This window comes from Ursus maritimus, unplaced genomic scaffold, assembly GCF_017311325.1.
Source record: "Ursus maritimus isolate PB19 unplaced genomic scaffold, ASM1731132v1 scaffold_27, whole genome shotgun sequence".
Lineage (NCBI taxonomy): Eukaryota > Metazoa > Chordata > Mammalia > Carnivora > Ursidae > Ursus > Ursus maritimus.
Window position 1 is genome coordinate 26,726,684 of NW_024425230.1, and position 13,082 is coordinate 26,739,765.

A 13,082-nucleotide genomic window follows, 5' to 3' on the forward strand; every position below is an offset into this window, starting at 1 on the left:
CATTAAAATTTTTTGCACAATTTAAGAATATTTACTCTGGCCAAATTCTTCAACAAGCTGTTACATTTCAGAATGACTGCAGTACAATTCCCTGGTATCTCATTCAGGGAAGTTAATTTTGACAACAGTAAAACTGTTGCTATAAATACCTGTCATTTGGGCACTTGTGTTACAAAAAAAATGACCAAAGATCACCACTTCTTTATTTCAGGGCTAAAATTCAATTATAATTTATCTGTTGAAAACAAATCTTACCACCAAATAGTAAAACATCCAGACTATATTTTGCCCACTTTATTTGCAATAAGAGAAGGAACACCTGATTATAAATTTTTTGACATTCCAAACTTATAACAATATCCACAGGCCATGGGATCTATGAAAACAAAAACAGAAAATTAGAATAGAAAGTAGCCTATTACTTGCATGTTGTAATTTTAATAGAAAACAATGTTCTTACAAAATGTATCAGCACATACCTTATAGCTCAGGGTCAGACCATCTAAGATATGAACAGGGAGTTTCTTCTTGGTTGTCTCAACATTTTCATAAGATATAGACAGACTAGATAAAGAAATTTCAGTTTTAGTTTGTGAAAGTACTATGCTCAAATAAAAATACTCTTTAAAAAACGATTAGCATTTTAACATTTACATCATATTTCAAAGAAGATATAGTTCATAAAAGGAATGCAAATATTTCAATAAAGGTTTTCTAGCATATACTCCAGAACAGGAATTTGGTTTTAGAAGTAAGAGGAGCAAAGTTTTTAAATAATGGGTTTAGCTATGAAACAGAAGAGACACTTCTACGTAGTTAAGTTAGGAAAAAAGATGGAAGTCAGGGAAGAAGATATAATGGTAATAGGCTGGGTGCGTAATTCTGATAAAATTCAGGCAACAGGCTCAGAAGAGAGACCTCTGCTGAAGGCAGTGGAGGGAGACTGCTTTCCTTGCCCTGGAGAGTGTGTGTGCAAGTCTGTTGACAGCAGTGGGGTTTGCTTCTAAAGCAAAGGTCTTTCCTAACATTGGTTTGAATTTGACTCTAAATAAAAGAATCAACAAATGTGCATGAGAACGTCCTTGCACCAGGCACCACATGGGCAGTTAACTGCCCTTACTCATTCATCCCCACAGTAGTCCTGTCAGTGGACTGGGAAACGATGCAACTCTCCCACAATTACAGGGGCATCAAGTGATGAAACCAGGATGCAGACCATGGAAGGTTTAAGTGTAACACAGAGGTGGGGAGGCAGCCTTACAATCAGAGACAGAAAGCACAGTGTGTAACTTATAAATTAGTCAATTTGTTCTATGTCACAGCACTAGTCAGAATTTTTTTAACTTGTAAGTTATGTGCACCCACTGAGTACTTAGGAGGCACTTACTGAATACCTTTGTCAGTCATCATGCCACACAGGTGAAAGAAAGTCAATCAATTCTCCCCTTCTAGGGACTCACAGCCCAGAGAAAATCCCAGAGCAGACACAGGGTGCTGCACCAATCCAAGCCAAGCAGAACTCTGCAGGAGAGCAGACCACTGCCGGGCCATACAAATGGAAGAGCACATAACTGGAGGAAGCTATGAAGCAGGGAGAGTACAGCTCTTCAGCAAACCAGAAATATTCCAAATTCCTGAAATGGAAAGTGTGGTAGGAGAAAGAACATGATGTGTCTGTATGTGTATACGTATTAGAATGAACAAGATAGTAAAAGCATGCCCTCTCATGAGAAGGAGCTCAGCCCATCTGTTAGGAGGAGCCAATGAGGAGCCTGAACACAACTGGTGGAGGGAGTTGCTGGTATCACTGTGGTCATTCTGGTGGCCCTGTCAGGGTCAAATGGAAGGGAATGAAGCTGAGACACAGAGACAGGAGGTGTCAAGAGAGGAGCTCTTGAGTCAGCACTGAGAGGTAAGGGGAAACGTTATCTAGGAGGCACAACAACCAGGGAGGGTGTAGGAGCTAGGACAGAGGGAGGAATCTAGGGCAAGCCACACTGCCTTCGGGCACCAGAATGAACAATGGTGCTCGACTAGAAGAGACAAAAGATTGTTTGGGATGAGACAATGATGAGCTCAGTTTCAGATACATGACATTTGAGTATAGTCACAAGCTGCTGGCTGTGCAGGCACCTGGGCTAAAGGTACTGATCTGCAGATCATAAGGGGTCACTGAAGCCATTAACAGGGACTGGAACTGTCCCAGGCAGGAGCGCTGAGGCAGTAGAGCGAGAAGCTGTGCCAAAGGTAGGTGGGAAGCAAGAGGTCCACAGGGAGATTACAGAAAGAGCAGCAGGGATGTGGGAGGGTTGTAAGGCAGCGGTACTGGGCAGGGCAGGAAAGCAGCATTGGCACTGATGCTGGAACTGAGAGGGAGACTCAAGGGCCAGACTCAACAAGCCTGAGGAGGCAGACAGCTACCCAGAACATATGGAAGCCAATGCAGAAGGGGTCCCTGGGGGTGGCTCATTTCTCCTGAATTAATCTATGAATAGAATGCAATCTCAATAAAAATACCATCAAAGTTTTTGTTTTGGTGAAGCTAGACAAGTTGGCAATAAAGTACATTTGGAAAAATAAACAAACAAGAATAGCCAGGAAAGCCCTATTATTAAAACAGGACGTTATTAGCACATGAATAAACAGAACAGGGAAACAGAATGGGGAATCTAGAAAGATACTCAAGTACATATGAAAATTTAATGACAAAGGGATATGTCAAATAAATGCAGGAAAGATGGATTTTTTTTTAAAGAAATAAGTGATGGGAACGAATTAGTCATTTGGAAAAAGATAAAACTAGATCTATTTCTCATGTTTTTAGCTGGATAAATTCCAAATGGATCAATATCTAAATGTAAAAAAAAAAAATAACCTACTCAAGTATTAGGAGAAAAGATGGGTGAATTTCTTTGTAACCTGAGAAAAAGTAAAACTTTCTTAACTCAAAATCCAAAAGTAGTAAAAGCCTGATAAATTATAAAACTAAAAAAATCTACATGACGGAACAACAAAAAATGATTATACCATAAGCAGAATGAAAAGACAAGTGTCAAATTGGGAAATGTATATAATATAAATAGCTTCTAAAAGAATAAGAGACTGATAACTAACAGAAATGGTGGCAAAAGATATGGATAGTTCACATTAAAAAATTCAAAACTAAACATATGGAAAGATGATAAAGCTCACTCATAGTTAGAAAAATGTAAATGAAAACTATACTAAAATACTGTTTCTCAGCAGACTGGCAAAATTCCAAAAGTGACAACATATTCTGTTGGTGAGGCTGTGGAGAAAGCCACTCAACACATTGCTGGTGGGAATCCGAAAAAATACAGCCCATATGAAGAGAAATTTGGAACAGCTGGCAGAATTTCACACACATGTACCCTTTTACCCAGCAATCCCATTCTAGGAATATACTCCAAAGTTACACTGGCAAAAATATGAAGTGAGATACACAAGATTAGTCAGTCACTGCAGATATGTACAGCAGAAGAACTGAAACCAAAATGCCCACCAACTGACTGAAAAAATACAGCGGAAAGCCGGTCAGCTGTAAAGGAGTAAGGACAAGGTCTCTAGCTTATAAATGGAGTGGGTGTGAGATACATTAGTAACATAAGAAAAATAAACCAGATGCCAGAGTGGGCAATGCATGCTACCTTTTGTACAACATGCAACAGTTGCCTAAAGGAAAGGGAGGAAAAGGGCAGGAACAGAAGACAGATCTCCCTAGAAGTACCACTGTTATCAATGATTTTAACTTAAGAAACATACAGCTGTTTACATAATTTAAGAAAAAAATTGAATCAAGAAAAAAAAAAGCAGTTACTAAAAGTAGAAAATAAACTAAAACAAATGAACTTGACCCTATATTAAGCTGGTGGCATAATCACACAGAGAATTATTCCAAATGACCTCGAAATAGCGTATTCTGATGATTTGATAGTTTAGGAAGAGAAAACAATCACAAACAGTAATTTAAACTCAGGGTGGGCTTGTTGCTATTATTGTTATTTTGGAACTATTACCTATTATAGAATAAAAAAACCATTAGTTATGTTAGTGTGTTAATAAGCACTCAAGAGAAGAAATACAAAGGAAAATCAAAGAAAAACTAATCTTTAAATTGGAAATATCAATATGAAATTATGATTATTCTTCCTACACATTTCATTTCTCTGTCCACTGAGAAAGCCCAGAAGTATTGACAATCCAATACTGACGAATACTCTGGCACCCAGATAAAGGGCTTTTTAAGCCATCAAAGAGATGGGACCAGTGCTCCTGGGAGACGTATACAGGCCTAAGGCAGGGGATGCACAGGACAAGCCTGTATATCTGACTAGTCCTGAAAAGTATGGACACACTCTGAGATTACTAGGGTCATACGAAGGGGTTCCCTCTGGGTAAAAATGCAAGTCTGAGCAACAAAAAAAGAAAAGCCATAATAGACTGTGCCATTGAACATAACAAATTCCTGAGTTTCTGCTGGTAGTGAAAAACAACTTTCCCTGGCTCCCTCTGGGGGTTGCTGGGCACCAATTTCTTCTTATGAAAAGAACTCAGCTGTTACTCTGCTTTTACTAAATATGTAACTGATAAAAATTCTGCTTTTATGGAGGAATTAAAGGTAATAAAAAAGAATGACATAAAATAAGAGGAATTAAAATAATCTACTAAGTAGTAGCTTGGTAACCTGGCATGGCTGTGAGGAAAAGAATGCTTTGTCTGGCATATCATGTTAATTACTATTACTATTCTTGAAGGACCACTGAGGGAGCTGAGAAAGGAAGCCAAGTAACAGAGCCACACAGGGACATGGAACAGGAAAAAGGACTGCCAAGCAGTGTAGTAGATGAGTCTCTGCTTCACAAAGATTTGGTGGTACCAACCCACAGACCTGGGTGAGTTGAATGTTCAGCAGGCAGACTGAGAGGGAGACAGGATTGATTAGCTCCACAGCTGGGTATAAGCTGACGTAACAGGTTGAGAGAGACAAATCCTAATCACTAGACCACCAGGGATGACATAACTGTTTGAAAACATGCAACACTGTCCATGAAGTGGTGGAATCTACTTCCCACCCCTGAACTTGGCCTGACCTGTGACTCGGTTTGACCAACAGCATGTGGTGGAAGTGAAGGTCCTTGAAGCCTGGAGCTCAGGCCTCAGCAGGTACTGAGAGTTTTGTTCTGTCTTAGAACATCGCCTAAGACTTCTATGTAAGGAGGCCAGCACAACCGGCTGGAGAGCAAGGCCAGTGGAGCAGAGAGGTGCCACACCCAGTGGCTAGCACTGACTGTAGTCCTTGAGGGAGGCCGCGAAACCCTGACAGCCTACATGGCCCCATTTCATCATCTCCTCTTGCTTAGTGGGCAAGTCATTTAGCTATCTTCTGCCTCAGCTTTCTAATATGAAAAATAATATTAGTAAAATTTATAGGGTTAGTGTGAAGACTAAATAATATACGTAAAAATTCACAGAAAAGTTGTTGCACATGGATTATTTTGTATTATTTAAAATAAAAAGGTGCCTCCTGTATTTTACCGTGAACTGTCTTCAGGATAACGTTGTCCTACTGCTTCTTGAAGCTGGACATTAAGAAAAGACACATTCTGCCAGGTTTCCTTTTCTCTTATTTTATCAAAAATTGATGTATAGAAGTCGTACATGGTATCTCCACCTTCCATTAAGAAAAAATTTCTCATAGCCTGCAAGTATTCAACCAACCTAAATGGAGAGAAAATAAGCGACAGAAAGATCTTACAATCATGAGACAGAATTCTGGATCAGTACCAGTCTTTGTACACTACTAATTTTGAAACAGGTTTACATTCTACATTTACTAAAAACAGAAACATTAACACCTTTTAAAGACCTTTAAAATAACGAAAATAGTATATGGTTGCCTTCAGTAGACAGAAAGAAATAAATTACTTTTCTGTAACATTGTAGAAAGATGGGAAAAGTAAAAAAAGTGTAACAAAATAAAGTTAGTCCAAATCCTGCTATTCATAGTGAATTTCTACTGTCAATATTTGGGGTATTTCTTTCCCATCTTTTTTACTATGCATTAAAAAAATATAGTTCCCACCATATTATATATTCCGCCTTTTAAGCTTTAAGAACACTTTATACTATTTAAAACTCTGTATAAACATAATTTGTTTAAACTTTATAAAGTTCATACATGACACTGATATGCCATTATCTAAAGAACTAGTCATCCACTACTAAGTAATTTCATGTTCTTCCCTCTGACAGCAAGTTTTCTGATGGGTTTTTTGTGCAACAAGCTTTTTCTGTATTTCCTTCAGGACAGAGTCTCAGATACAAAGGATTAAATTTACAATATAATGGTGTGAAACACTGATGGTTTGTTGATTCTCTCAAAAGAAAACAGTTTACTGAATACCCATTTCTTACTTTATTAAAAATTAACTTGAAATATAGGTTTTAAAATAATTTAAACTGTTCTTAAAGTACAATAAACTACTGACTACTTCTACAACTAAACTACTCCCTTATACCTGTAATCTTTTTTTAGAGTTCGCATGAGGTTTCCACAGCACTCTAGATATTGCTTATCAATATGAGGATAGAGGCAAGATCTCAGTGTTAACTCAAAAGTCTGGCACGTCACAGATTCTGATGATCTATCCACACATATATCTCCACCAGCAAACTTCTCATGAAAGTCACTCTGTTCCAAATACAACCTTCAAGATAAAAATATGAGTCTCTTTTTATGAGCTGCTGTCAACAGAATTCCCTTCATCAAAACTCCAGAGTCCCCTTTTTACATTTAGTCTTAAAATTACCAACTATTATAGAAACTCTCCCCCCCCCCCGCCCCAAATATCCTTCAAGTGAAACAGTTTTTCAGCCACTTCTGCCTTAAGAATCAAGTACTGAGTAGGTCTTTTTGGCCACTGGGCCTCGGGCAATGAATAATGGCCATCAGACAATAGGGTGCTGTGTGGGTATTAATGACTTACTTCCTACAAGCACCTAAGGGCCAAGATGCATTTTAAGCAGGGTGTGTGTGTGTACGTGTGTGTCTGTCTGATGCCTGCAGATGACCCAGACTTTCGGAAACATCTTCTGTATGAGTAACGGCAACTCCCAATGGATACAGGGCACATGAAAGTCGGTGGACTTTAACAAAACAAGGAGGCCAAACTGAACGCAATGTCTTCTTGCATTCATTAGAAAGGATGAGCTACAAAGGTTTTTATTTTTAAGGGTGGAAAGCCCTACTTGGCAGAAATAAACGGTTATTAAATAGTAACTGCACAGATTCTGCTATTTCAATCATCCAAAATCTTCCAGGTATGTATCACCTTGCAAAGTTAATTGCCAGGAGTGGATCGTGAACATCATCCAGTTCAAGATGCCTTTCAGCAATGGACTGCATCTTAATTAGGTTCTCTTTGGTGGCCTGCTGCTCAGTGAGGACCTGTGCAGTGGAATCTTCTCCATGTCGAAGACGCGACTGTACAGATTCCAGAAACAGGGTATACAAGCTTTTTCTTTCTGCATCTGAAACATAAAGTTATCACCAAAGTGGATAGCACTATGATAATACTAATAGGAGTCATAATTTCACTGGGGAAAACACTTCTGACAGTGGCCCTGGAAGCTCATTACATTTTATTATTCAGTCAAAAAGGAAACATTCTGCAAAGTGAAAATATTATTTAAATACAATAATACAAAGTAATGTAACATTAAGGTGATTTACAAACAAATAATTAGGTCACATATATACCTTTCTTTTTGGTCAGCTGATAAAACTTGAAGTATATTACTTAAATTATATCAAAAAAGGCCAGAAATCGTATCAAGGTTTTCTCAAAACCTACGATCAAGTCTGAATTACTAAAATAACAAATTCCTATCTACCAGGGTTTATATTTATGGTCCTCAACAGCTAAATGCTGCACTGCATTAAGAAATGCCAGAAAATTATTTTTTAAAGGACCAGTTCTAAGGAATCAAGATTAAGGAAAAAGCATGTGGAACTGACTTTGAAACACAGTGCTACAAGCTTCCGGTGAGGATAATCTTTTCAATCAGGAGCAGTAGTTTGATCAAGGTGATAATTTCCACAAAAATAAAAAGCTTTGATAATTTTCCAACTACAAAATAATTACTATCTATCTCAGGATGACAGGAGTGAAGAGAGAACAGCTGCCTGACTGCTGAAGGGTACATGAAGAAGGAACCTGCTACCTCTGGCTGTGTCCTGGGATGTGGTGCTCTCCACACACTGCAGGTTCTTCAGCAGCTGCATTGACTTGCCAGCCATAATTATCTGCTTAAGGACAGGTTTGAGGAAGGACACCATGGTATGCTGCCTGCTGGAGGGGCCCTGGTCACTGCCAGAACTTGCACTGGCATTATCACTCATTTTTTCTTCATTTTCTGTCTTTTCCGATACACTGTATAGTGTATAAGTCGCATACCAAAAGTCTCTGTGATTTACTGGAACATTTTTGTTTCTATAGAGATTCAAAAGAATTTTAAATTTCAACTTTTCTGCCATAAAAACAACAATATATCTGTTCTAGCTTAGGCATGTCGTCCAGACATTCCAAAACACAATATCATCAATTATTAGTAAAATGAAGCAATCTTCAGGCAAAATGGGGCAGAGGTTTTATTTGACTTCAGTTTAACACAGAAAAGTGGATAAATACTCTGAATGGCACAGGTAAAATTTAACTAAGTAGAAAGTTTCTTGAATTGGAATTAAACAAAATATGATTACTTTGGTTCTCTTTAGAGGTAGAATAAAAATTTACCTATTTTGCCATTTCCTATAAAAGTAATCTCCAGATTTCTGCATCTTTTTTCTACATAGTTTTTTTTTTTTTTTTTTTTTAATGTAGGCTCCATACCCAGCATGGAGCCCAACATGGGGCTTGAACTTAAGATCCTGAGATCAAGACCTGAGCTGAAATCAAGAGCTGGACGCTTGACTGACTGGGCCACCCAGGCGGCCCTCAACACAGATTTTAAAAAATTATTTATTTATTTATTTATTTATTTATTTATTTATTTGTCAGAGAGAGAGCGCGCATAAGCAGGGGGAGTGGCAGGCAGAAGGAGAAGTAGACTTGGGAGAAGCAGGGAGCCCGACTTGGGACTCGATCCCAGAACCCAGGGATCATGACCTGAGCCGAAGGCAGACACTTAAAAAGGAGCCACCCAGGCGTCCCTCCATGTAGATTCTTAACTGAATTGCTTTTAACAATGAAACAGTGGTCACTCATCACCCTTTAAGAACAACCAGAATCCCATTTTCACAAAAATTATCATGCAAGATCAATGAAAAACAATATAACAACAGATATGATTCAGTTAGAGAAGGCCTACTAATTTATATGAGCACTGCTAAACAGGGTTACATTTTCAGAGCTGTAAGGACTTAATACTTTCCTTCCTGATGAGTTAAATGGATAGCTATCCACAAGAACCATACATCTAAACAGAGTGCACAATTTAAAACCAAGTTAAGAGAGTTCTACATTGCAGTTTGTATGATTCTGTTCAGAAAAATCAATTAACTGAAGGGGAAATCATAATAAGTGAATTATGATTTTCCCTAATGTTTTATTAAATATTATACAAAGAAGGTTAACAACAACAACAAAAAAAAACCCTAATCTGGAGAAATAAATATATTAGAGGAATATCCTGTAATATTTTCATATCTTTTATCCTATTGATAATTTGTAATGGGAATTAGTTGAAGCCATTTGATACCACCTAAATTAATTTTGTGGGAAGCAATGTGCCTTTTATAGTACCAGCCAACCATCAACACACTACCATTTAAAAAAATGAATTTGCTAAGAAAAGCTATAAACTGACATAAAACTTGGAAACATATTTTTTTGGTACCTGACATTTCCTATAAAAATGCAAAAGAACTTGTTTATGGTAAAAACACAGCTCTGTCACTCACACTGTTATCCCTCAGTATCACCTAACTAACAAAAGCGCATAATTTTCCTGTGAGAGAAAAGAGGTACAAGCAGCGCCCCACATCTCCCAAGCTGTGTGTGGGACCCGACCTCTGGATGATGAACTCCCTAGCGCAGTCACATAGGTGCCCATGCACGATCCACTCATCCACAATCTGCAGGTAGGGTCGCACTGTTTCCACCCAGAGAGAGAACAGCAGCGAGACCTGAGGACAGAGTGTGCATAGTCAATTCTCGGAACTCCCTTGTCTCTGGATAAAATGAAGTTTAAACATTTCTGATACACTGTTTTTTTCTTTTAAGAGAGGGAGAGAAAGAGACAGAGCATGTGCATGGCGGGGGGGGGGGGGGGGAGAATGCAGAGAGGGAAAGAATGGAGCCTGACAGGGGGGCTTGATCTCACAAACCTGAGATTATGACCTGAGCCAAAATCAAGTCAGATGCTTAACCAGCCGAGCCACCCAGGCACCCCTCTGCAACACCTTTTAAAAAGTGATCAGATTTCTGTTTTTTGACACAAAGAAGTTAAAATTCCAAAACATACTCTATAAAATCCTTATGAAAACTCACCTAAATATGAGATGACCCCACTGTCTGTAGTCCATACCAGGACTCTCTTGAAAGTTAAAGAGGGACAACAGTTCTAAGCTCGACAGTCCAAACTGAGGTACAGCTATCCTATCTAAAGCATGCTATTAGCAAAACGTCCACTAAGAATGAGGAAATGATTTCATTCTTAAAAAAAAAATGCATAGCTGACAGAAATCAACCTGTTTTATACTGAAATGCAGTACCAAAATGGTGAGAAAACAAAGTTACCTCAACTAAGAAACACACCTAATATGTGTATCTAAACAAACATGCAGTTTTCTAGATTATAGTCTCTAGATTATAGTCTCTTGTATTTTTTTAAATTGTGGCAAAAAAATGTAACACTTTTAAGTGTACAATTCAGTAGTGTTAAGTATATTTATATTGTTGTGGAAACAGATCTCTGGCATCATGTTGCAAAACTGAAACCCTGTACCTATTAAACACCTTCCCTTTTCTCCTCTCCCCATTGTGGCAGAACCATTCTACTTTCTGTTTCTATGAATTTGACTACTCTAGATACCTTATATAATAGATTTGTATTTTTACTGAAAAAAAGTTATTGTAAGTATCTATATAATTCAGCTAGGTATTTTTCACATTTTGCTTTTGTTTTGCTCTGTCCTTGCTGCATCCTCCCCATGATCTCTGTGATTAAAGCCAAGAAGCTGGTTTCCTGTAGCCTTGAATTTAGAAGCTAATTTAAAAACTCTGAATAGCTGTCTGACACAGCGTGACTTAAGCATTTTTATTTTTACAAAGAGCTATAACAAGTTATCCACCACTCCTTTGGTTGAACAGAAGGGAGTCATACAACTTAGGACGGAGGTCTTACATACCGTTTGCTCAGAGGCTTCTCCAACATTGTCGTATTCAAGAATGGCCTTGTACAGTGTGTTGAGCAGGTGAGATGCCCGAACAACATTTCGAGTGTCAGGTGGAACTTCTGCTACTCCAGTACTAAATACTTTATGCAGAACTTTGAGCTGAGCCAGTCGAGGTGACAACTTGTCCACCACTATTGCAAGAGTTATCGTAGTATCTGCAAAATATTCAGAAATCAAACTCATTCGCAAGGAAGAATATCTGCATTGAGAATGTGACATAAATGCTAAGTCACTTATGGAAAGACATGGCAAACTGGAGGCTGGTGGGTTTTAATCTCATATCATAAGGAGCTAATCTCCCTAAAGAAAGAAAAAACAGCTCAGAAAAAAAAATAATGTATAAAGGACCTGAGAGTTAAGGGGAAAGGAAATAAAAGATATTCTTAAACATACAGAGATACTCGACCACAATTATAACAAAAGAAAACAAACTAAAACTACATTCAGCAAATAAAAAACAGACTTCCGTGGGCTACAGTATTAGTGAGGGAATGGTTACTACAAAGGGGAATAAGAACCAGTTTTTTCATGGGGATGGCAGAGCTCTGTATCCTGAAGATGGAAGTGGATATACAAATACATACATGTAATACAGTGTCAGAGAACTATACACAAAGATATTACTCTCCTCCCCACGAAGAGCAAGTACCTGCAAAACCAGTGACACTCATGTCAGGTCTACAGACCAATTAATGTGCCAATGTCAACTTCCTAGTTTGGGTAACATAATATAATTATGTTAAGGTGGGGATTATTGGGGGAAGTTGGGTGATGGGAACGCAGGACTTCTGGGTACTATTTTTTATAGTAGTTGAAAATGAAAGCAGAGGGCACAGGGAAGCTAACACTGGTAACCATTTTATTCCTCTTTGATAACACATTGTTGATAATATACCACTGACAAGAGTGTGAGGGAACAGGTATTCATATACATTGCTGGCAACTATTTCTATGGAGAACCATGTGGCAGTATGTATCAAAATCACACATGCCATCACATAATCTTTAACCTAGGAATTCCATTAAGAATATATGCTACAGGGATGGGAAAAGATGGCAGAGGAGTAGGGGACCCAATTTCAACTGCTCCCCTGAATTTAGCTGGATATCCACCAAACCATTCTGAATACCCATGAAATCAGCCTAAGATGTAAGAATACATAGCTAGAGCTCTACAAACAGAATACCTCCAACCGTGTCGAAGTATGATGCAGGGAGCCATGATTCTGCACACAGATAAAGGAAGATAAACAGAAGTTGGAGGGAGCCGCCATAAGCTGGCACCGAGAAGGTGATGTAATGCCGGAGCGCAAAAGCATCCTGCTCTGGGGACTGGGCACGGACTCGAACACCAGTAGCGGCGGGGAAAGGACTTCAGTTCAGCCCCCAGACAGGATCCAGAAGCTGCAGGTGCATGCACGAACCAGGGGGTACGGGGGCCTGTGGTTTTAGAAGCAGAAAGGGTAGAGACAGGCCAGTCCTGGGTTCCACCGCTGGGAGCGTTACTGTGGGGCGCACAACTGGAGAGGCTGTGGTTTTTAGTAGCGCAGACAGAAACAGAGACTGTATGGCCCGGTAAGCTCAGTGAAGACCAGACTGAGAT

General features: G+C 38.8%; 1 protein-coding gene across 2 annotated transcripts in view; it reads right to left on the reverse strand.

The window, feature by feature from the left end:
• TUBGCP5 (tubulin gamma complex associated protein 5) overlaps positions 1-13,082 on the reverse strand; it is an 81,127-nt gene that overhangs the window by 12,539 nt on the left and 55,506 nt on the right. For both annotated transcript variants that reach the window (XM_008712064.2, XM_008712065.2), the window contains exons 11-18: positions 11,432-11,634; positions 10,092-10,207; positions 8,245-8,513; positions 7,353-7,551; positions 6,540-6,728; positions 5,557-5,739; positions 480-564; positions 256-376 (exon numbers count right to left, since the gene is read on the reverse strand). In XM_008712064.2, coding sequence (XP_008710286.1) covers positions 256-376; positions 480-564; positions 5,557-5,739; positions 6,540-6,728; positions 7,353-7,551; positions 8,245-8,513; positions 10,092-10,207; positions 11,432-11,634 — 1,365 coding nt within the window. The remainder of the gene's footprint in view (positions 1-255; positions 377-479; positions 565-5,556; positions 5,740-6,539; positions 6,729-7,352; positions 7,552-8,244; positions 8,514-10,091; positions 10,208-11,431; positions 11,635-13,082) is intronic.